This window comes from Nerophis lumbriciformis, linkage group LG11 (assembly GCF_033978685.3).
Source record: "Nerophis lumbriciformis linkage group LG11, RoL_Nlum_v2.1, whole genome shotgun sequence".
Classification (NCBI taxonomy): Eukaryota; Metazoa; Chordata; class Actinopteri; order Syngnathiformes; family Syngnathidae; genus Nerophis; species Nerophis lumbriciformis.
In genome coordinates this window covers 749,249-771,169 of record NC_084558.2, presented here as the reverse complement: position 1 = coordinate 771,169, position 21,921 = coordinate 749,249, and the positions used below count along the sequence as shown (strand labels likewise).

General features: G+C 40.0%; 1 protein-coding gene across 1 annotated transcript in view; it reads left to right on the top strand.

Annotated features, from left to right (window-relative positions):
• Nucleotides 1-8,321: 8,321 nt before the first annotated feature.
• mybpc2b (myosin binding protein Cb) overlaps nucleotides 8,322-21,921 on the top strand; it is a 100,897-nt gene continuing 87,297 nt past the window's right edge. Inside the window, exon 1 of the mRNA XM_061967696.1 lies at nucleotides 8,322-8,371. Coding sequence (XP_061823680.1) covers nucleotides 8,359-8,371 — 13 coding nt within the window. The 5' untranslated portion in view covers nucleotides 8,322-8,358. The remainder of the gene's footprint in view (nucleotides 8,372-21,921) is intronic.

The window sequence follows — 21,921 nt, the reverse complement described above, 5'->3', positions numbered from 1 at the left end:
GCCTGATTTACTAAGATCCAAATAGGATTCGTTGTTCTTCTTCGCGGCTTAATTCCCACCATGGTCAAGCAGCTTGAGCGTAGCATCAAATCACGTGAGAGTGTAGAGTTTGATCAGAAAATGTCCTATTGCTGTTCTGTTCTTGGGTGTTCCAGTCGTTCAAGTAAAGAGATAGGAAAGAGTTTTCATAGAGTCCTGAAAGAAGTGGTTCATAAAGGTAATACAGTCAGGAAAAATGTCCCCATTGTGGGATTAATAAATGTCTATCCTATCCTAATTTGTGTTTTTAGAATCTGATTATCTGGTTTGGCTGGTGACTCTTGAGAAAGATCAGCTGACAAGAAGGGAAAATCCTTGTGACGGCAAGCAGAGACAGCTGGCCGGAGGGAATAGACCGTACTGGGATAGTCATCGCTTAGCTGCCTATGTCTGTAGACTCGTGTGCTTCGCACCATACTGGAGACACACACCCTTGCTCAAAAAGTCTTAGAAAGAAAATACCCCCAGAGTCTATAAGATAACTCATCGGCTGATAACATTTAACGAATGGAGCTGAGTAACGGAAGCACAGGGCAAAGGAACAGCACAGAAGTCGTCAGAGAAACAAGCTGCACTGTAGCCTGGGAGGATTCTGTGGATGAAGCATACAAGCGAAAAGACCTGCCCTATGCCGAGCCAACTGCTGAAGCACAGCATTGACCAGTGGGGGTTGGCTGTAGAGCAGGGAGCGAATAGGTTCAATCCGACCCGTGAGTTGAGTTTGCTCAGTTTAAAATTGAGCTGCATTTTTAAATGAAAGAAACTGCTGTTCCAAATGAGTCCACTGGATGTTGCAATAGCAATTCTGTTAGGCAAGCAAATAGTTTATACCAAGGCAAGCAAGTATACCAAGCAAGAGGTACACGGTTGAGTATTAAACTCTGAGACTGGTTTATTAGGATATTGACCACGTTGGGGTTCTGGTCAGAGAACACACGGTCATCGGTTGGACTCGTCAAGCTTTAATGGTGCATATTTGAGTATACACTAATTAAACAACAATCTGTGTCTTATGCCTATAGATATGTTTAAAGTATATATATACTAGAGAAACAATATAAAGATCAGAAAACATACATGCATAGTCTAAATGAGTCTTATACAATCATCAATATTCTCACATCGTCAAAGACTAGAGCACCGACTGAACGTAGCAGAGAGAACAATGTACCACACATTAACACAAGTCAAAAATGAAGCGGAAGCGACACCTACAGGAAGGAAGCGGAAGTGACACTGTCAAGAATTGCTTCAAAATAAAAGTCTCTGGAAACGTATATAAACATGGAGAATTCTTAACATACATGGTAAAGCGGGGTTGGACTCCTCCCCCTCGTCCCAACGTAAAACAAACAGGAGCAAAATAAACAATTGGTAATCCCACTTAAAATGCTGCATTGCACAGCTTTTATTTTTCTATCAATACAGAGTGATGCCTCCAGGGAGGGAGTAACTCAACCCACCTGTGTAGTTTCTACCTCAGGTTGTATGGTTTGTTGAGTTAGCACAGGATTAATATGTGGAAATGACAAATGAGGTAGGTGATACATACAATACCATACCATACCTAACCAACTTTATTTATAAAGCCCTTTTAAAACAACCACAGTTGAAGAACAAAGGGCTGTACACCACAAAGAAATACAGGCAAAGGACAGACTAAAAAATAACATTTAAAACAGAGGTAAAATACACATTGAAAAAGCAAATACAAAATATCTTAAGAACAATTTGTTAGATAAAAAGCAGTTAAAAAGTTAAAAACAGTTTAAAACGTTAAAAACAGTTTAAAGTCTCATGCTGGGTTAAAAGACAGTGAATAAAATGGGTTTTAAGAAGGGTCTTAAAAGTAGCCAAAGAATGTTTATTTATATAGCTCTTAATCACAAGTGTCTCAAAGGGCTGCACAACGACATCCTCCGCTCAGTTCCCACATCAAGACAAGATACAACTCAACCTAATGGGAACAACGAGAAACGTTGGAGGGGACCGCAGATGTGGGGACCCCCCTGGGCGACCGGTGCAATGGATGTCGAGTGGATCTAGTCAGTAGTGTGAGAGTCCAGTCCATAGTGGGGCCAGCAGGAGATCATCTTGAATGGGGACAAGTCAGCAGTGCAGAGACGTCCCCAACTGATGCATAGATGAGTGGTCCACCCGGGTCCGGACTTTGAACAGCTGGAGCTTCATCTGTGGTCACATGAAAACCTCTCCACGCAGGAGAGGGGGGCAGAGCAGAAAAGAGACGGCAGATCAACTGGTCTAAAAGGGGGGGGTCTATTTAAAGGCTAGAGTATAAAAAATAGTTTTAAGATGGGACTTAAATACTTCTACATCTCTGTTACCGGGGGGGCATTCCTGAGTACTGGAGTCTGAATAGAAAACGCTCTATAGCCTGCAGACTTTTTTTGGGCTCTGGGAATCATTAATAAGCCAGAGTTCTTAGAATGCAGATTTCTTGCCGGGACATATGGTACTATACAATCAGCAAGATAGGATGGAGCTAGACTGTTTAGTATTTTATGCGTAAATAGTAAAACCTTAAAGTCGCATCTTGAGTGCACAGGAAGCCAGTGCAGGTGAGCCAGTATAGGCGTAATATGATCAAACTTTCTTGTTCTTGCCAAAAGTCTATGCTTTAATTAATTGTTTGTTCAACCCTAGATGGGCTGTGACTTAAAGTTTAATTGTTTTGGAGATGCATTGAGATTAAAATGGTAAATGGTAAATGGTTGTACAGCGTTGTATAGCGCTTTTCTACCTTTTTTTAAGGAACTCAAAGCGCTTTGACAATATTTCCACATTCACCCATTCACACACACATTAAGTCTAAGCATTGTGGTCTTCATGGTGTTTTTGAAACTGCACCAATTTGTACATTTTCAGAATGTGCTTTTTCTATTTTTGGACGAAGTAAAAAAAAGAAAACAATCTTAAGTTGTCGTCAATCAATCAATCAATCAATCAATCAATCAATCAATCAATTTCCTTTATTTAACCAGGTAAAGACTCATTGAGATTAAAAACTCTTTTTCAAGAGCGACCTGACAAACAGGGCGGCACCAACAAAGTTACAATAATAATTACAACAAGACAATACAACAGGAACAACAGCAGTCATAACACAAAAGGTCAAAAATAAGTTAAAACGATCAAGTAATAATTCAATTTAAAAGCAAGTACATTGCCCAAGAGAACTGGATTCTCGATCTTTTAAAATGGACTTAAACTCCCCCAAAGTGATCAATTCTGGTAGCCTCAGATCTTTCTGGATGTCATTCCATGACCAGGGGGCAGCATAACTGAAGGCTTTTTTTTTCCAAGTTCTGTGTTGGCTCTAGGAACCAACATGTGGAGGACATCCTCCACGCGGGAGAGTGGCCGTACCAGCAACCTGAGGGTTATTGGTTCGATCCCCACCTTCTACCAACCTCGTCACGTCCGTTGTGTCTTTGAGCAAGACACTTCACCTTTGCTCCTGATGGGTCATGGTTAGGGCCTTACATGGCAGCTCCCGCCATCAGTGTGTGAATGTGTGTGTGAATGGGTGAATGTGGAAATAGTGTCAAAGCGCTTTGAGTACCTTAAATGTAGAAAAGCGCTATACAAGTATAACCCATTAACTAATTATTTATCCTGTGAGCGTAGGCTGTAATGACTGGAGTCTCTCTACACAAAGGAACACAGATAAGTGGGCACAAGTCCAAGAAGACATTTATATTTAAAAACTATCCATCGAGAAAGTCTTCGGGCAGTTAAAGATGGACAGTTTGCCTTTGCATACAAAGTGCAAAGTCGTAGTTTTTAAAATGTGATTTTACCCATCTGGCCCACGTAGGAATAGATGCGGCCCCTGAGCTAAAATTAATTCGACACACCTGATGTAGAGGGTTTGTGGCAGTTCAGGGGCCAGAGCCAGTGCACAGCCATCAAGTGTGCGTCAAAGGCAGCAGAGAGAAGCCACCGATGACTCTGAATAAAGAGGAACGACTCCTGCTGGGCTGCAAAAGAACACACCAGGAGGTTCGCGGTCAGCTTAGGTTTGACTCAAAGGGCAGGATGCCCCTGCCACGCATAGTCCCCTTTACCTAAAATCAGTGCAACTCATGAACAATTGGGCATGCGACGCAGGCTCAGGACTAATCACCCTGCAGCTGGCCACCTCTGGTGAGAGTTTATAGTGTCAAAACATCCTATGAGCCAGAGGTACTGAGAAAGTGTCTTAAATTTCACTTCCTAAAATCAACCTTCCCAGGACCTATTCACTTTTGTTCATGCTTGCACAAACGATAGCAGCTTCTTATGCCGCGTTCTCGAAGTCTGACTTACTCAGCTTACTCAGTCAGATTACTTCTAGACCTCCACCCCAGATCCCACCTCACTCCTACCCACTTCTCCAAAGTGGGCTGGCTCAGGGTGGAGGACAGAGTAAAACAACTTGCACTGAGCCTAGTCTATAAAATCCGCTACACCTTCCTGATACCGAAGTACATGTCAAACTACTTCCTTAACGTAAATGACCACCATAACCACAACACCAGGGGGAGCTCCACTAACCACGTTAAACCCAGATTCCGAACTAACAAAGGTCTTAACTCATTCTCTTTCTATGCCACATCAATGTGGAATGCGTTCCCAACAGGTATAAAAGAAAGTACATCTCTACCCTCCTTCAAAACCGCAATAAAAGTTCACCTCCAGGCAGCTACAACCCTAAACTAAGACCCTCCCCGGATTGTTAATAATCAAATGTAAACAATCAAATGCAGATACTTTTTCTTATGCCTTCTGATCTCTCTCTCTCTCTCTCTCTCTCTCTCTCTCTCTCTCTCTCTCTCTCTCTCTCTCTCTCTCTCTCTCTCTGCCCACTACTTGCTGTCCATATCCTACCAAGTCAGACCTACACTGTTCCAATATCCATTTCTCTGTTCTCAATTGTTGATGACTGATGATAACAACCAAACCTATAGTATATATATATATATATATATATATATATATATATATATCTATCTACATCCTGAAAATATGCAAACAGAACTGTCTTTAGATAATTGATACTTCAAACTTGCATAAATAAATATTAAGGAATATAATATAACTTGGCTTCTGAGAGCTTCAAAATGTAATGAATAAAATGCTAAAGTTGTTCATAAACAAGCAATTATTTTAATAATTAAATATGGTTATTTTAAATGAATTATTATGATAATTTGAAATTAATTATTTCAAATATGTTTATTTTAATGTATAATTCTATGGCTGGATGTAATAAGGAGTCAAAAAAAATACAAATAAAAATACAATTAATTTTGATGTTTTTAGCAAAATATAGTAAAAATGTATTTAGTTTTTTTTTTTTTTAAATTGATAAATATATTTATTTTTAGGTAAGATAAACATAATAATACAATTTATCTCTAGTCTGGATGATTTAGTTCTTGTCACCCTGTTGTCCTCCCGTCGTGAAAAAAGGCTGTCCTCACTCAGGTGCGCATGGAGCTGGAGGGGGCGTGGCCTCCAGCTTTGGCTGAAAATAGGGAGATTTTCGGGAAAATATTTGTCCCGGGAGGTTTTCGGGTGAGGCGCTGGATTTCGGGAGTCTCCCGGGAAATTCGGAAGGGCTGGCAAGTATGCAAATGGACAAAGTTTTTCGGTTAGTAGAATCACAGCTGACCCGGAAATTGGAAAGTTCTCTTGTCGTCTGAGAAGTGTTGTATCCCAAATAGCTGCAATCGCTTTCTCTTAAGGTATTCATGTGTGATTTCCACAAGCGTCTGTACATGTAGAAGAAGGAGAAATACAGCATGTCTGGATGACTCACCTCCATATTTCCAGTGGTTACCTACGAGTTATGAAACCGCTTTATTATGAAGCTGGCTGTGGCGCGTTCTTTCTGACGTCACTTCCTGTGTGGGACGCGGTCTTTCTGACGTCACTTCCTCTCCGGACTCAGTTTGTAAACGATCAATGAGTCCATACAGAGCTAAGAGCCGGAGATTCTAGAACAGTGGTTCTTAACCTTGTTGGAGGTACCGAACCCCACCAGTTTCATATGCGCATTCACCGAACCCTTCTTTAGTGAAAAATAAAATGCTTTTTTCTTTAATTTAATCTTAATTTATAAATATTAATCATGAAATGATGTTATTATTTTAAAGAAATACTAATAAAGATATATTTTACAAACAGAAAGTTACAGGAATGTACACATGATCACATGTTTACATCTCATTGTGTAACATGTGAATGTTTTAGTGGGAACTAAATGCGACATCTGAAAGGGGTACAAATTATTTCCAAAGCAGGAGCCCCCACCCAGACATATAATACTAGTACACAGCTCATGAAAAACAATATTTTTTGTTATTGTCATTATAGGTTGGCCAAAATACTTATATTAGAAAATAATCTTATGGAAATGACTGCTGTCATTTGATTATAATAATAAAACATTGAACTTGTTATTTAGTCAGGTTTGGGACAGGTGTGCTGCTGGTGTGGCCACAGTGCATGTGCACGTCTGACGTCGCTCACATGTGCTCCACTGAATGCTCAAGGAGTTTTTACGTTTGCTCACGCATATGGAAAATTAGAGGGAACATTGTTTGGGGATATGCATAATACGTCGATAGGGAGAAGTTTTTATTTACACCATGAGTCAGGTGTGCTCCGCCGAACCCCTGAGGCAGACTCACCGAACCCCTAGGGTTCGATCGAACCCAGGTTAAGAACCACTGAACTCGAACTACACGGCGCACTTACCCGTGTAAAAAAATGTTAGAGGAGGGGGACCTTAAATGATGATTTAGTGTGGCTGAAATGGGGCTTAGGCTAAATAATTATTCGTTTAAGGGGTACACTCTGACCCCGTATCTCAGCGACTCTGTCACAAACCTGGGGGTAAAGTTTGACTCAGATTTTAAATTCGAAAAACAAATCAGCAGCGTCGTTCAAAAAAGCTTTTATCAATTACGCCAAATAGCGAAAGTGAAACCGCTTCTATCAAGACATGATCTTGAGAAATTAATCCACGCTTTTATCTCGACTCGTCTTGATTACTGCAATGCCCTGTATGTAGGCATTAGCCAGGCCTCCCTCGCCCGCCTGCAGCTCGTGCAGAACTCTGCTGCTCGTCTGCTAACACAGACCCGCAGACGTGAGCACATCACCCCTATTTTAGCGTCCCTTCACTGGCTCCCTGTGCGTTACCGAATACATTTTAAACTCCTTTTATTTGTTTTTAAATGTCTAAACAACCTCGCGCCAACCTATCTCTCCGACCTCCTTCAGCCTTACTGCCCCACCCGATCCTTAAGATCAGCCGATCAGCTGCTGTTGACGGTCCCCGACACAAGGCTGAAGCTTAGAGGTGACAGAGCTTTCGCCGTTGCTGCTCCCAAGCTCTGGAACGACCTACCCCTGAGTGTTAGACAAGCCTCCTCTCTTCCTGTTTTTAAATCTCTCTTAGAAACATACTTTTATTCCATGGCTTTTAACACTGAGTGATATCCATCCTGCAATGGCGCCCCATAATACACCTGCTGTGATCCTGTTTTTATGTTTTTATGTTTTTATTAATTCTATTTTAATTATTTATTTTTTATCGTGTTCTGTTTGTGTTGTGTTGTGTTTGCTCGGTACTCGTTTTATCTTTTAACCTGCTCATTGTACAGCACTTTGGCTACCCCTGTGGTAAATTTTAAATGTGCTTTATAAATAAAGTTGATTTGATTTGATTTGATAGCCTTAGACTGAATATTCCACCCCACCCTGCCCAGCGTTTACCCGTTTCTCACCTTTTTTTGCAAGGGGCGATCCTGTTCTGTCTCCCTGTAATGTGTGTCTGCTCTTGAATGGGATCGTGTTGAAAATCTTAATTTCCCCTCTGGGATTATTTAAAGTATTTCTGATTCTGAATTGTCATTTTAGCCAAACAACCTTGTTCTCCCATGCTTCGAATAGCGACACAGTTACTTGTTATTGTTTATTAGAGCTCAGGAATATCAGTCTAAAACTTTAATCTCAGTGTAAAATTCCTAGAACATGTTTCAGGACTGCACCCCTCCCTCCGACCCACTCTTTTTTACTGCACCTCTTTCCCCCCCTTAGCGTCTTACTCAGAGAGTGCGTTGTGTCTCCTCTTGAAAGTGCTTCAGGGTCTCCTTTGCGCTTCTCGTTTACAGTGGGGTGTGGGTGACTCGAGTGCCACAAGAGCTTTGAATAACACTGCGAAGGGGGGGGACAAAATAAAAGGAATACGCTACACGCCAGCGCCCAGTCTTCCAGCAGCAAAGAGAAGGCACAGGAATAAAAACCATGCCAGCTGAAGGTATGGAAATGTACTTAGAGGAATATATCATTTTGGGCTGTTGTTGGTGATGTCAGTTTTTTAAGTGACAGGAAATACAATTATTATCCTGGAAAAAAAAAACATTTAAGTGGTTTGAGCTAATTTGATATATTTTTACTAATTTTTTTGGACAACGAGGGGGTCGCCGGTTGAGTTCATTATATTGATCTTCAATCTGGCACAAAATGCTTTCATGTTTTTAATTATGTTTGGTTATGGTGAATTAGCATATGTTATGTTTTTTTGCACGTTAAATAGTTTACAGTGTATGCAGGCATATTATGGCAGTTTAAAAGAAAAGTTTGGATCCAGTGGAGAAATTGGATGATTTAATGGAAAGTCCGAGTATCAGTCAAAAGTCTAGACACACTTTCCCATTGCTGTTGAAATAGAAAGTGTCTGGGACTGTATGCAATGCAAAATGATTGTGCTTCACTGCCCTTATTTTATCTCCAATATAGCATCATACTGTATGATGCAACATGAAAAATATAGGTTTTTTAAATGAAAGGGACAAGCGGTAGAAAATGGATGGATGGATTTCATATAGAGCCCGTAAATAACTACAGAGCCAGTCACTACACTGTGACAATATTCAAGTCATTTCATGAAACTAAACGTGTTAGCAGCAGCATTAAACAATGTTTATGTTGCAAAATTAGATTTTTTTCTTTTTAAAGAATCTAAAGTTAAACAATGATAATAATTAGGGATGTCCGATAATGGCTTTTTGCCGATATCCGATATTCCGATATTGTCCAACTCTTTAATTACCGATACCGATATCAACCGATGCCGATATCAACCTATACAGGTAAAAGCCAGTAAATTAGAATATTTTGAAAAACTTGATTTATTTCAGTAATTGCATTCAAAAGGTGTAACTTGTACATTATATTTATTCATTGCACACAGACTGATGCATTCAAATGTTTATTTCATTTAATTTTGATGATTTGAAGTGGCAACAAATGAAAATCCAAAATTCCGTGTGTCACAAAATTAGAATATTACTTAAGGCTAATACAAAAAAGGGATTTTTAGAAATGTTGGCCAACTGAAAAGTATGAAAATGAAAAATATGAGCATGTACAATACTCAATACTTGGTTGGAGCTCCTTTTGCCTCAATTACTGCGTTAATGCGGCATGGCATGGAGTCGATGAGTTTCTGGCACTGCTCAGGTGTTATGAGAGCCCAGGTTGCTCTGATAGTGGCCTTCAACTCTTCTGCGTTTTTGGGTCTGGCATTCTGCATCTTCCTTTTCACAATACCCCACAGATTTTCTATGGGGCTAAGGTCAGGGGAGTTGGCGGGCCAATTTAGAACAGAAATACCATGGTCTGTAAACCAGGCACGGGTAGATTTTGCTCTGTGTGCAGGCGCCAAGTCCTGTTGGAACTTGAAATCTCCATCTCCATAGAGCAGGTCAGCAGCAGGAAGCATGAAGTGCTCTAAAACTTGCTGGTAGACGGCTGCGTTGACCCTGGATCTCAGGAAACAGAGTGGACCGACACCAGCAGATGACATGGCACCCCAAACCATCACCCAACCATGCAAATTTTGCATTTCCTTTGGAAATCGAGGTCCCAGAGTCTGGAAGAAGACAGGAGAGGCACAGGATCCACGTTGCCTGAAGTCTAGTGTAAAGTTTCCACCATCAGTGATGGTTTGGGGTGCCATGTCATCTGCTGGTGTCGGTCCACTCTGTTTCCTGAGATCCAGGGTCAACGCAGCCGTCTACCAGCAAGTTTTAGAGCACTTCATGCTTCCTGCTGCTGACCTGCTTTATGGAGATGGAGATTTCAAGTTCCAACAGGACTTGGCGCCTGCACACAGCACAAAATCTACCCGTGCCTGGTTTACGGACCATGGTATTTCTGTTCTAAATTGGCCCGCCAACTCCCCTGACCTTAGCCCCATAGAAAATCTGTGGGGTATTGTGAAAAGGAAGATGCAGAATGCCAGACCCAAAAACGCAGAAGAGTTGAAGGCCACTATCAGAGCAACCTGGGCTCTCATAACACTTGAGCAGTGCCAGAAACTCATCGACTCCATGCCACGCCGCATTAACGCAGTAATTGAGGCAAAAGGAGCTCCAACCAAGTATTGAGTATTGTACATGCTCATATTTTTCATTTTCATACTTTTCAGTTGGCCAACATTTCTAAAAATCCCTTTTTTGTATTAGCCTTAAGTAATATTCTAATTTTGTGACACACGGAATTTTGGATTTTCATTTGTTGCCACTTCAAATCATCAAAATTAAATGAAATAAACATTTGAATGCATCAGTCTGTGTGCAATGAATAAATATAATGTACAAGTTACACCTTTTGAATGCAATTACTGAAATAAATCAAGTTTTTCAAAATATTCTAATTTACTGGCTTTTACCTGTATATATACAGTTGTGGAATTAACACATAATTATGCCTAATTTGGACAACCAGGTATGGTGAAGATAAGGTACTTTTAAAAAAAAATTATAAAACAAAATAAGATAAATAAATTAAAAACAATTTCTTGAATAAAAAAGAAAGTAAAACAATATAAAAACAGTTACATAGAAACTAGTAATTAATGAAAATGAGTAAAATGAACTGTTAAAGGTTAGTACTATTAGTGGACCAGCAGCACGCACAATCATGTGTGCTTACGGACTGTATCCCTTGCAGACTGTATTGATATATATTGATATATAATGTAGGAACCAGAATATTCATAACAGAAAGAAACAACCCTTTTGTGTGAATGAGTGTGAATGGGGAAGGGAGGTTTTTTGGGTTGGTGCACTAATTGTAAGTGTATCTTAAGTTTTTTATGTTGATTTAATTAAAAAAAAAACATACCGATAATAAAAAAAACGATACCGATAATTTCAGATATTACATTTTAACGCATTTATCGGCCAATAATATCGGCAGGCTGATATTATCGGACATCTCTAATAATAATCCAATGGTAAAACATATACACTAAATATTAGGGCTGCAGCTGTTGATTATTTTAGTAGTTGAGTAAGCTCTTGATTAGTTTGTTCGATTAATCGAATATTTGGATAAAACACACTTTATAGCCTCAATGCGTGTTTTAGGGAAAATAGTTGAAAATAAACAACAATGATAATCAAATGCTGACGCGGGATAACTTATATTTTAGCAATGCATCTGTGGAATATTGTAATAATTGAGTAATGATTAGGTTGATTCGTTTGTTCGTTTATTCAAGTGAATGGATAAATCAAACATTACAACCTTTATGCACAGTTTAAGGAAACTATTTGAAAATAAACAATAATAATAATTCAATGCTAAAGCATATACCCTATATATTAGGGCCGCAGCTATCGGTTATTTTAGTAATTGAGTAATCAAATGATTAGTTTCTTTGATAAATCGAGTACATAAAACAGACTTCATAGCCCTAATGCATATTTTGGAGAAACATTTTTAAAATAAACAACAATGATAATCGAATGCTAACCGTAATATTAGGGCTGCACCTATTGATTATTTTAGTAATCAAGTGCCATAATTAGCAGGAAAAAAATGAAATAAAGGAATTAAGGAAGAGAAAAAGAACCAACTGAACCCTACATGAGCATATATACACTACATCAGACCTGGGCAAATTAAGGGCCACATGTTAATCTTTTCAATCTGGCCCGCCGGACATTTCCAAATAATTTTTTTAGATCTTTAAGATGGAAACTGTAGCTGCCATTATGATGTGCAGTGATGTTTTCAAATGACCGTAAGTCTTGAACTATACAAAGTATTTCAATGGTTGGAATCTGCGCTTTTGCATTATATACGAGTTACTATGGTAATCTGATTAGTTACTATGGTAATCTAATTAGTTACTATAGTAATCTATGTCAAAGCAACTCAGACGAGGCACCAAACAGTGTGGGTGGGGAGCGTTTCCACAGAGTGTTTCCAGGGCGGTCAGCCTGAAATGTGGGTGTCAGGGACAGACGTGGAAGGAGATTTTTACAACAGAGTTCTAAAGCTTAGTGATGTATCAGATTGTTGGTGGCTTTTTTTTTTAGCCTTCACTGTGTGTTGTATTTTTGTTGCGTTTCGCTTGATTGTAAAATATGTCGATCGAGAAGTGGTGTGGCGTTCATATGTTGTCAATATTCAGTGTTTTATCGTTCATAGTTAATATTGTAAATCCCACTGTGGAGGTTGCCCCCCAGTGGGTTCTCCAGACCACCAATCACCGACATGAGAGCCCAGGTTTCAGGGTTTGATGCTGGTTTATTTTCAGCATTCTCCATTAGTTTGATTTTCAGCACAAGGTCTATGGCTGTCACTCTCGCTCCAACTCTCCTTCAGCTCCAACTCCCACTCCAGCCCCTCTCTCGTCCCGGCTGCTGCCTTTTAACAGAGTGACAGGTGATTAGATAACCAGGCCCAGGTGGGCCATCTACGCACCTGTCGCTGATTTCGAAGCCGGCTCCCTGCAGGCCCGCAGGCCACGCCCCCCCTCCACACCCACATTCTTTATTTTTATGTACATTCTGGGTGTCTCATTCAGTAAAAAAAAATACAATTATATTCCCTTTTTTAAGGCGCTCTGTCATAACATTTTTAGCATTCAATCAGACATTATTGTGAGGTTTTGTATTATTGTTCCTGAAAATAGATATACCAGCCCCCAGACACATCTTTTTTCTCTAAATTTGGCCCCCTGAGTCAAAATAATTGCCCAGGTCTGCACTACATTTTAGGGCTGCATCGAGTACCGTATTTTTCAAAGTATAAGTCGCACTGGAGTATAAGTTGCATTTTTTGGGGAAATGTATTTGATAAAACCCAACACCAAGAATAGACATTTGAAAGGCAATTTAAAATAAATAAAGAATAGTGAACAACAGGCTGAATAAGTGTACGTTATATGAGGCATAAATAACCAACTGAGAACGTGCCTGGTATGTTAACGTAACATATTATGGTAAGAGTTATTCATTTTTATGTCGTCCACAGCTCCTTTACCACATGGGGTCCCCCAGGGCTCAATCCTTGCCCCAATTTTATTTGCGCTTTACCTTCTCCCCCTTGGTTCTATTTTTAGGAAGTACAGTATTGCATTTCATTTTTATGCCGATGATTGCCAGATTTATTTTCCCATGGCACAAAATAACACGGTTCAACGTCTTATTGACTGCCTGCACGACATCAAAGTCTGGCTTTCAGCTAACTTCCTGAGTCTAAATGAAGACAAAACAGAAGTTATGTTGTTCGGTCCAAGTCGCTCTCCCTCCCCCAACGTTGACCTCGGCACTCTGACCCCGTATCTCAGCGACTCTGTCACAAACCTGGGGGTAAAGTTTGACTCAGATTTTAAATTCGAAAAACAAATCAGCAGCGTCGTTCAAAAAAGCTTTTATCAATCACGCCAAATAGCGAAAGTGAAACCGCTTCTATCAAGACATGATCTTGAGAAATTAATCCACGCTTTTATCTCGACTCGTCTTGACTACTGCAATGCCCTGTATGTTGGCATTAGCCAGGCCTCCCTCGCCCGCCTGCAGCTCGTGCAGAACTCTGCTGCTCGTCTGCTAACACAGACCCGCAGACGTGAGCACATCACCCCTATTTTAGCGTCCCTTCACTGGCTCCCTGTGCGTTACCGAATACATTTTAAACTCCTTTTATTTGTTTTTAAATGTCTAAACAACCTCGCGCCAACCTATCTCTCCGACCTCCTTCAGCCTTACTGCCCCACCCGATCCTTAAGATCAGCCGATCAGCTGCTGTTGACTGTCCCTGACACAAGGCTGAAGCTTAGAGGTGACAGAGCTTTCGCCGTTGCTGCTCCCAAGCTCTGGAACGACCTACCCCTGAGTGTTAGACAAGCCTCCTCTCTTCCTGTTTTTAAATCTCTCTTAAAAACATACTTTTATTCCATGGCTTTTAACACTGAGTGATATCCATCCTGCAATGGCGCCCCATAATACACCTGCTGTGATCCTGTTTTTATGTTTTTATTAATTCTATTTTAATTATTTATTTTTTATCGTGTTCTGTTTGTGTTGTGTTGTGTTTGCTCGGTACTCGTTTTATCTTTTAACCTGCTCATTGTACAGCACTTTGGCTACCCCTGTGGTAAATTTTAAATGTGCTTTATAAATAAAGTTGATTTGATTTGATTTGATTTGAAATAACTATAACATATAGAACATGCTATACGTTTACCAAACAATCTGTCACTCCTAATCGCTAAATCCCATGAAATCTTATACGTCTAGTCTCTTACGTGAATGAGCTAAATAATATTATTTGATATTTTACGCTAATGTGTTAATAACTTCACACATAAGCCGCTCCTGATAAGTCGCACCCCCGGCCAAACTGTGAAAAAAAACTGCGATTTATAGTCCGAAAAATACGGTAATCGGATAAAACACACTTTCTAGCTGCAATGTGTGTTTTAGGGAAAATGGTTGAAAATGTTAATTTGATATTAAAACATTTACACTAAATATTAGAGATGCTTTCATCCATTATTTTAGCAGTCGACTAGCTTGTTTAATTATTCGAGTACCGTATTTTCCGCACTATAAGGCGCACCGGATTATTAGCCGCACCTTCAATGAATGGCATATTTCATAACTTTGTCCACCAATAAGCCGCCCCGGACTATAAGCCGCGCCTACGCTGCACTAAAGGGAATGTCAAAAAAACAGTCAGATAGGTCAGTCAAACTTTAATAATATATTAAAAACCAGCGTTCTAACAACTCTGTTCACTCCCAAAATGTACGCAAATGTGCAATCACAAACATAGTAAAATTCAAAATAGTGCAGAGCAATAGCAACATAATGTTGCTCGAACGTTAATGTCACAACACACAAAATAAACATAGCGCTCACTTTCTGAAGTTATTCTTCATTCGTAAATCCTTCGTCTTCGGTGTCCGAAGTGAAAAGTTGGGCAAATGTGAGATCCAAAATGGCCGGTTCCGTCTCGTCGAAGTCATCGGAGTCAGTGTCACTGTTATCCAGCAGTTCTGTGACTCCTGCCTTCCGGAAAGCTCGGACCACAGTTGTGACCGAAATATCTGCCCAGGCATTTACGATCCACTGGCAGATGTTGGCGTCGTCTGGCGCTGCCTCCCTGTCTTAGTGAATGTGTGTTCGCCTTCTGTCATCCATTGTTCCCACGCAGTTAGCAGTCTAGCTTCGAATGCCCTGTTGACACCAATATCTAGCGGCTGGAGGTCTTTTGTCAATCCACCCGGAATGACGGCGAGTATTGAATTAAGCGCGTAAGCGTGTCTCTCAATGTGATGTTATGAGCTAGCAAATATAACAACTACACTACCCAGCATGCAACGATAGTTACGAGCATGCGCGGTAGCCCTGAGAAGCGTTGTATGCTGGCAGTTAGAATGTGGTTATGAGCACGCTGTGAGTAAACGTTGAGAACTCAGTTAACACGCCTCGTCTGCATTATTTATAATTAGACAGACAACACACTTAATAGGAGCCATTTTGGGGTCTTTACATAAACACACAAATGGAAATGAAACGTCACATATCCCAGCATGCACCGCGCGCTTCTTCTTCTTCCGGGGGCGGGTGGTTGCTTACAGTAGAAGAAGAAGCGCTTCCTGTTCTATGGGGGCGGGTGCTTACCTTGGCGGTTGCTTGCGTAGAAGAAGAAGCGCTTCCTGCTCTACCGGGAAAAAAGATGGCGGCTGTTTACCGAAGTTGCGAGAACGAAACTTTATGAAAATGAATCTTAATATTTATCCATATATAAAGCGCACCGGGTTAAAAGCCGCACTGTCAGCTTTTGAGTAAATTTGTGGTTTTTAGGTGCGGCTAATGGTGCGGAAAATACGGTAATTGGAAACTTTAAAGCCTCGATGCGTATCTTGGGGAAAATACCGTATTTTTCGGACTATAAGTCGCAGTTTTTTTCATAGTTTGGTCGGGCTCCAGTGTGACTTATATATGTTTTTTTCCTTCTTTATTATGCATTTTCGGCAGGTGCGACTTATACTCCGGTGCGACTTATACTCCGAAAAATACGGTAGTTGAACAGTTGCCATAACCTTTATTCTGATTTGTGCATTATTAAACAAATTTAAGACAATCTGTGCGTATTTAAAGTTGTATTAATAACACTCATGAAACAATGAATCAAAGCAACAGAATATACATTGAAGCTTTTTTCTAATCGAGTTATTCGATTAATCACTGCAGCTCTACTGAATGTTAGATGCTCATAAAGAGTTTTCGGTTGTCCTTCACCTGAGTGCAGCGCCTCACTTTGACCCAAACAGGCTCCAAATCATTACGCTGACAGAAACCTAATATGAGAAATTGCCATGTGGGATGACTCCACTTTAACGGGCCAAGGTTGCAGTAACAATGTTGAGCACTTCAGATACCAAGCAAACCTCCTCCCGCGTCTAATCCCCGCGCATCCGCTCTGCTATAATTGGGAATATAACGGACTTTGCACATTGTTCCCCACTTAGTGTCCGACTAGCAGCAACTGTGATGTAATCATTAAAAAAAAAAAAAAAAAAAAAAGCGTCTTAAAGAGGTTGAATTTAGCACTGCACTGCAACCAAGCCAAGTTCAGCCGCCAAGCTGCAAAGGATGAGAGAGGCCACTGTTCAATTCCTCGCATGACACCAGTTGCTGTTTCACATATGCGCCAAATGTAATGTTTAAAGAAAAGCTTAGTGAATTAGGATGAGAGCGGCGTCAAGTTAATCATCCATCAAAATGACTTTTTCTTTTTTTTTTTTTCCCTCCGCCCCCTTTTGCAGCCAGCTCCAGCCCTCAAGGCTCAGCCAAAAATAATCTGCGGTAACCCATGACCTTTTAGTCTTTTTTTTCCTCTTCCTCTTCATCCTGCTTACGTTCATAGAGTTTCACACATGCCAGCGTATTAGGTTTTACACTAACACTGGCAGCTCAGATAAATCAGAACATAAGCCATCACTCTCAGCTCCAGATCCACATATAATCAGATGATGACACCTTCTAAATCCAACATTAAACAACACAATATTAATACATATACTACCTATATTCAAATATTAAACACATATTTGAAAAAAAGGTATAGTTTTGCCTGCGTGAAAAAAATGTGCCCCTCCTCGCCACATCTAATACAGCATTGGCCGTGAATCTATATTTAGCTGATTTGGAAGATCATTTTAAGTGAAATTAATTTTCTCGCCCAATGTCAAATTGCATTGCTGTCATTTGTTTCGTCCACACAAGCCCAGCATGCAATTGGCCCTGCTTCAAAGTGAGGCATAAATAGAAATTCAATAGCTATTCAATAATTTAGGTCCAATTATGCGCAAGATAGAATGAATATGTTCATTTATCAGACAGAATCCCGTACAATACATTTAATTTATTCGTAAATTATTTGTTGTAGTTGACGAAATAATGCCTGATTACAGCAGTTAACACATTTTTGAGAGACAATATTTTTTAAAACAATGTTGACTGTAGTATACGAACAATTTGTGCTTCAAAATAGAAAAGAACAGAGCTTTCAATTCCATCCTCGTTTTCAGTCAATTGAAGCTTTCAAAATGGACTCATTTATTTAAAAAATCCTGCTACAAATAAACGTTTGTTTAGTTTTTGCTCACAGGCCCTGCCTACCTGTGTTGCCACCTCAGCGAGAGCATTCCCCCCTTTTGTTTGTAGCAACAAAACTTTTCCCGGTGTAATACAAAGTCGCAAAGTCTGCATGATTGCATTGTTGTTGATGGGGAAGGGATCTGTGGTTCCTACCCTCTCCGTCAGGGGTGTCAAACTCAATTTAGATCAGGAGCGATATGGAGTGGTTCCTACCTCTATGTCAGTGGTGTCAAACTCATGGAGAAAAATGTACTCCTAAGTGGGCCGGACTGGTAAAATCACGGCACGATAACTTAAAAATAAAGACAACTTCAGATTTTTCTCTTTGTTTAAAAATAAAACAAGCACATTCTGAAAATGTACAAATCTAATGTTTTTGTGTTGTTTTTTTTACACTTACATGTTGCGGTTAATAGTGTTCTACCTTTATTTGTCGTTATTTATATTTTTTGAATAAATTATGTGATAATGATCGTCAGTCAAGTCATTGGTGTTCATTTTCAATCTTTCAAGATAAAAAAATAATATCAAAATCAAATTACAGGATGTTATTGCACTAACATCATGTGGTTTATTTATTTTTTTACATATGTAGCATCATCTACAAAGATACAAATAATTGCTATGGCGACATCTAGTGGACACATTTGAAACAACAGTTTTTTTCGTTCCAAAATTTCGGCTCATTTTTTTTACTTAGCTATCTCATCCCGCGGGCCGAATAAAACCTGTTCGCGGGCCTGTTGCGGCCCACGGGCCGTATGTTTTGACACCCCTGCTCTACGTCAAGCGATGACGTGTCTGCGAATATATGTGAGATTGACACTATTTTGATCATATCTATTGACTCGTACACTTTGTAAGTCTTCAGGTGTCATACATCAGATATATATGATAATAGTTTCTATATAAAAGCAACTTGATTTTCCACTCTACTGGTACTTGAACAGCTCTTTGTTGATGGTGAGTGTGTGACGTGCAGTTCCCTGCCGAAACGCTAGGGGCGCTGTTTCAGTGAACAATCCCAACTCCTGCTAAACCTATTAACTTGTTAACTTCTTTTGTTGGGGGCAAAAAATATCAATTAAAGAGCGACGGGGAGTGTTAGTAGACACAAGTACTTTAAATTTAAATGTTGATCGGAAATCAGAGATAAAGTTTTTGTTGTGTTGTATGCCAATTGTGCAGAATTCCTTACGTACTTTCCCCTACTGAGAAGTTGCTCATGTAAACCCAACACACCTTTAGAGCAGCTGTCGGATTTCCAAGCCCGCTAACATTAGGCTGTTGTGCTAACTTTTAATAGATGTGCATCCACACTGTTGCCACGGCAACAACCGAGACGCCAGTCCTCCTTTACTCGTCGCCAGATGGAGCCAGGTGACAGTTGCATGCATATCACAGGCCCTAATGTGTACAAATTGACGCATGCTGTTGCTGCGGGACAGCCAGGAGTCAAAAGGTAACGGCTGTCAGGCGCAGTAATCCGCGCTGGCAGTCTAAAATCCCTAATGGCAGTCTAAAATCACTAAAACACACAAAAAAATATATTCATAACTTGTCAAGGCAACCAGAAATAAGTAATGGTGCTAAATAAAGAGGAAACTATTATATTAAAGAGACCACCGGGACCCCAGATGGCAGAAATACATTAAGGTTTGCTATAATAATGAGATAATAATAAAAAGAGTTTGAGTACAGTGGTACCTCGGTTTTTGTACGCCCTGCTTATTGCGTGCTTTCGTTTTTGAAGAAAATGTACACAAAAACAAGTTTTTTTGTACACAGCCAAACATTGTGACTCTTTGCTTTATTTTCATTGAGTACAACTGCAAAATAAGCCAAAGAAAGTTGTGAGTGCCAGCACTTTTGATAAAGAAGGTGAGAAACACAACTGAATAAAAAAAAAATAAAAAAAATCGTAGCAACATAGTCTCCTCTCCATCTTTGCCATGAGGTGCCTACAAAAAAGGTGAAAGTGATGTTAAAGTTAAAAGTTAAAGTACCACTGATAGTCACGCACACACTAGGTGTGGTGAACAGTGTTGGGTTAGTTACTGAAAACCAGTAACTAGTTACTTTATTTCAAAAGTAACTCAGTTACTAACTCAGTTACTTAAACCAAATAGTAATGCGTTACTGTGAAAAGTAACTATTTAGTTACTTATATATTTTTATTTTATTTTTTTAAGGCCCCATTTAATGCCCTTTTAGCCTTCATTTTAGTACTGTTATTGCACTGGAGAATAATACAATCTGTTGATCAAGTTGACATGCATTTGCATCACTGAACTCTGCTAAGCAATGTGGTCTACTTACAACACACAAAGACAAAGATATGTTTCAAAGGGCCAATTTGTTTCAGACCAGAACAAATTGACAAAACTATTTTAAATAGCTGCAACTTAACATACAGGTAAAAGCCAGTAAATTAGAATATTTTGAAAAACTTGATTTATTTCAGTCATTGCATTCAAAAGGTGTAACTTGTACATTATATTTATTCATTGCACACAGACTGATGCATTCAAATGTTTATTTCATTTAATTTTGATGATTTGAAGTGGCAACAAATGAAAATCCAAAATTCCGTGTGTCACAAAATTAGAATATTACTTAAGGCTAATACAAAAAAGGGATTTTTAGAAATGTTGGCCAACTGAAAAGTATGAAAATGAAAAATATGAGCATGTACAATACTCAATACTTGGTTGGAGCTCCTTTTGCCTCAATTACTGCGTTAATGCGGCGTGGCATGGAGTCGATGAGTTTCTGGCACTGCTCAGGTGTTATGAGAGCCCAGGTTGCTCTGATAGTGGCCTTCAACTCTTCTGCGTTTTTGGGTCTGGCATTCTGCATCTTCCTTTTCACAATACCCCACAGATTTTCTATGGGGCTAAGGTCAGGGGAGTTGGCGGGCCAATTTAGAACAGAAATACCATGGTCCGTAAACCAGGCACGGGTAGATTTTGCGCTGTGTGCAGGCGCCAAGTCCTGTTGGAACTTGAAATCTCCATCTCCATAGAGCAGGTCAGCAGCAGGAAGCATGAAGTGCTCTAAAACTTGCTGGTAGACGGCTGCGTTGACCCTGGATCTCAGGAAACAGAGTGGACCGACACCAGCAGATGACATGGCACACCAAACCATCACTGATGGTGGAAACTTTACACTAGACTTCAGGCAACGTGGATCCTGTGCCTCTCCTGTCTTCCTCCAGACTCTGGGACCTCGATTTCCAAAGGAAATGCAAAATTTGCATGGTTGGGTGATGGTTTGGGGTGCCATGTCATCTGCTGGTGTCGGTCCACTCTGTTTCCTGAGATCCAGGGTCAACGCAGCCGTCTACCAGCAAGTTTTAGAGCACTTCATGCTTCCTGCTGCTGACCTGCTCTATGGAGATGGAGATTTCAAGTTCCAACAGGACTTGGCGCCTGCACACAGCGCAAAATCTACCCGTGCCTGGTTTACGGACCATGGTATTTCTGTTCTAAATTGGCCCGCCAACTCCCCTGACCTTAGCCCCATAGAAAATCTGTGGGGTATTGTGAAAAGGAAGATGCAGAATGCCAGACCCAAAAACGCAAAAGAGTTGAAGGCCACTATCAGAGCAACCTGGGCTCTCATAACACCTGAGCAGTGCCAGAAACTCATCGACTCCATGCCACGCCGCATTAACGCAGTAATTGAGGCAAAAGGAGCTCCAACCAAGTATTGAGTATTGTACATGCTCATATTTTTCATTTTCATACTTTTCAGTTGGCCAACATTTCTAAAAATCCCTTTTTTGTATTAGCCTTAAGTAATATTCTAATTTTGTGACACACGGAATTTTGGATTTTCATTTGTTGCCACTTCAAATCATCAAAATTAAATGAAATAAACGTTTGAATGCATCAGT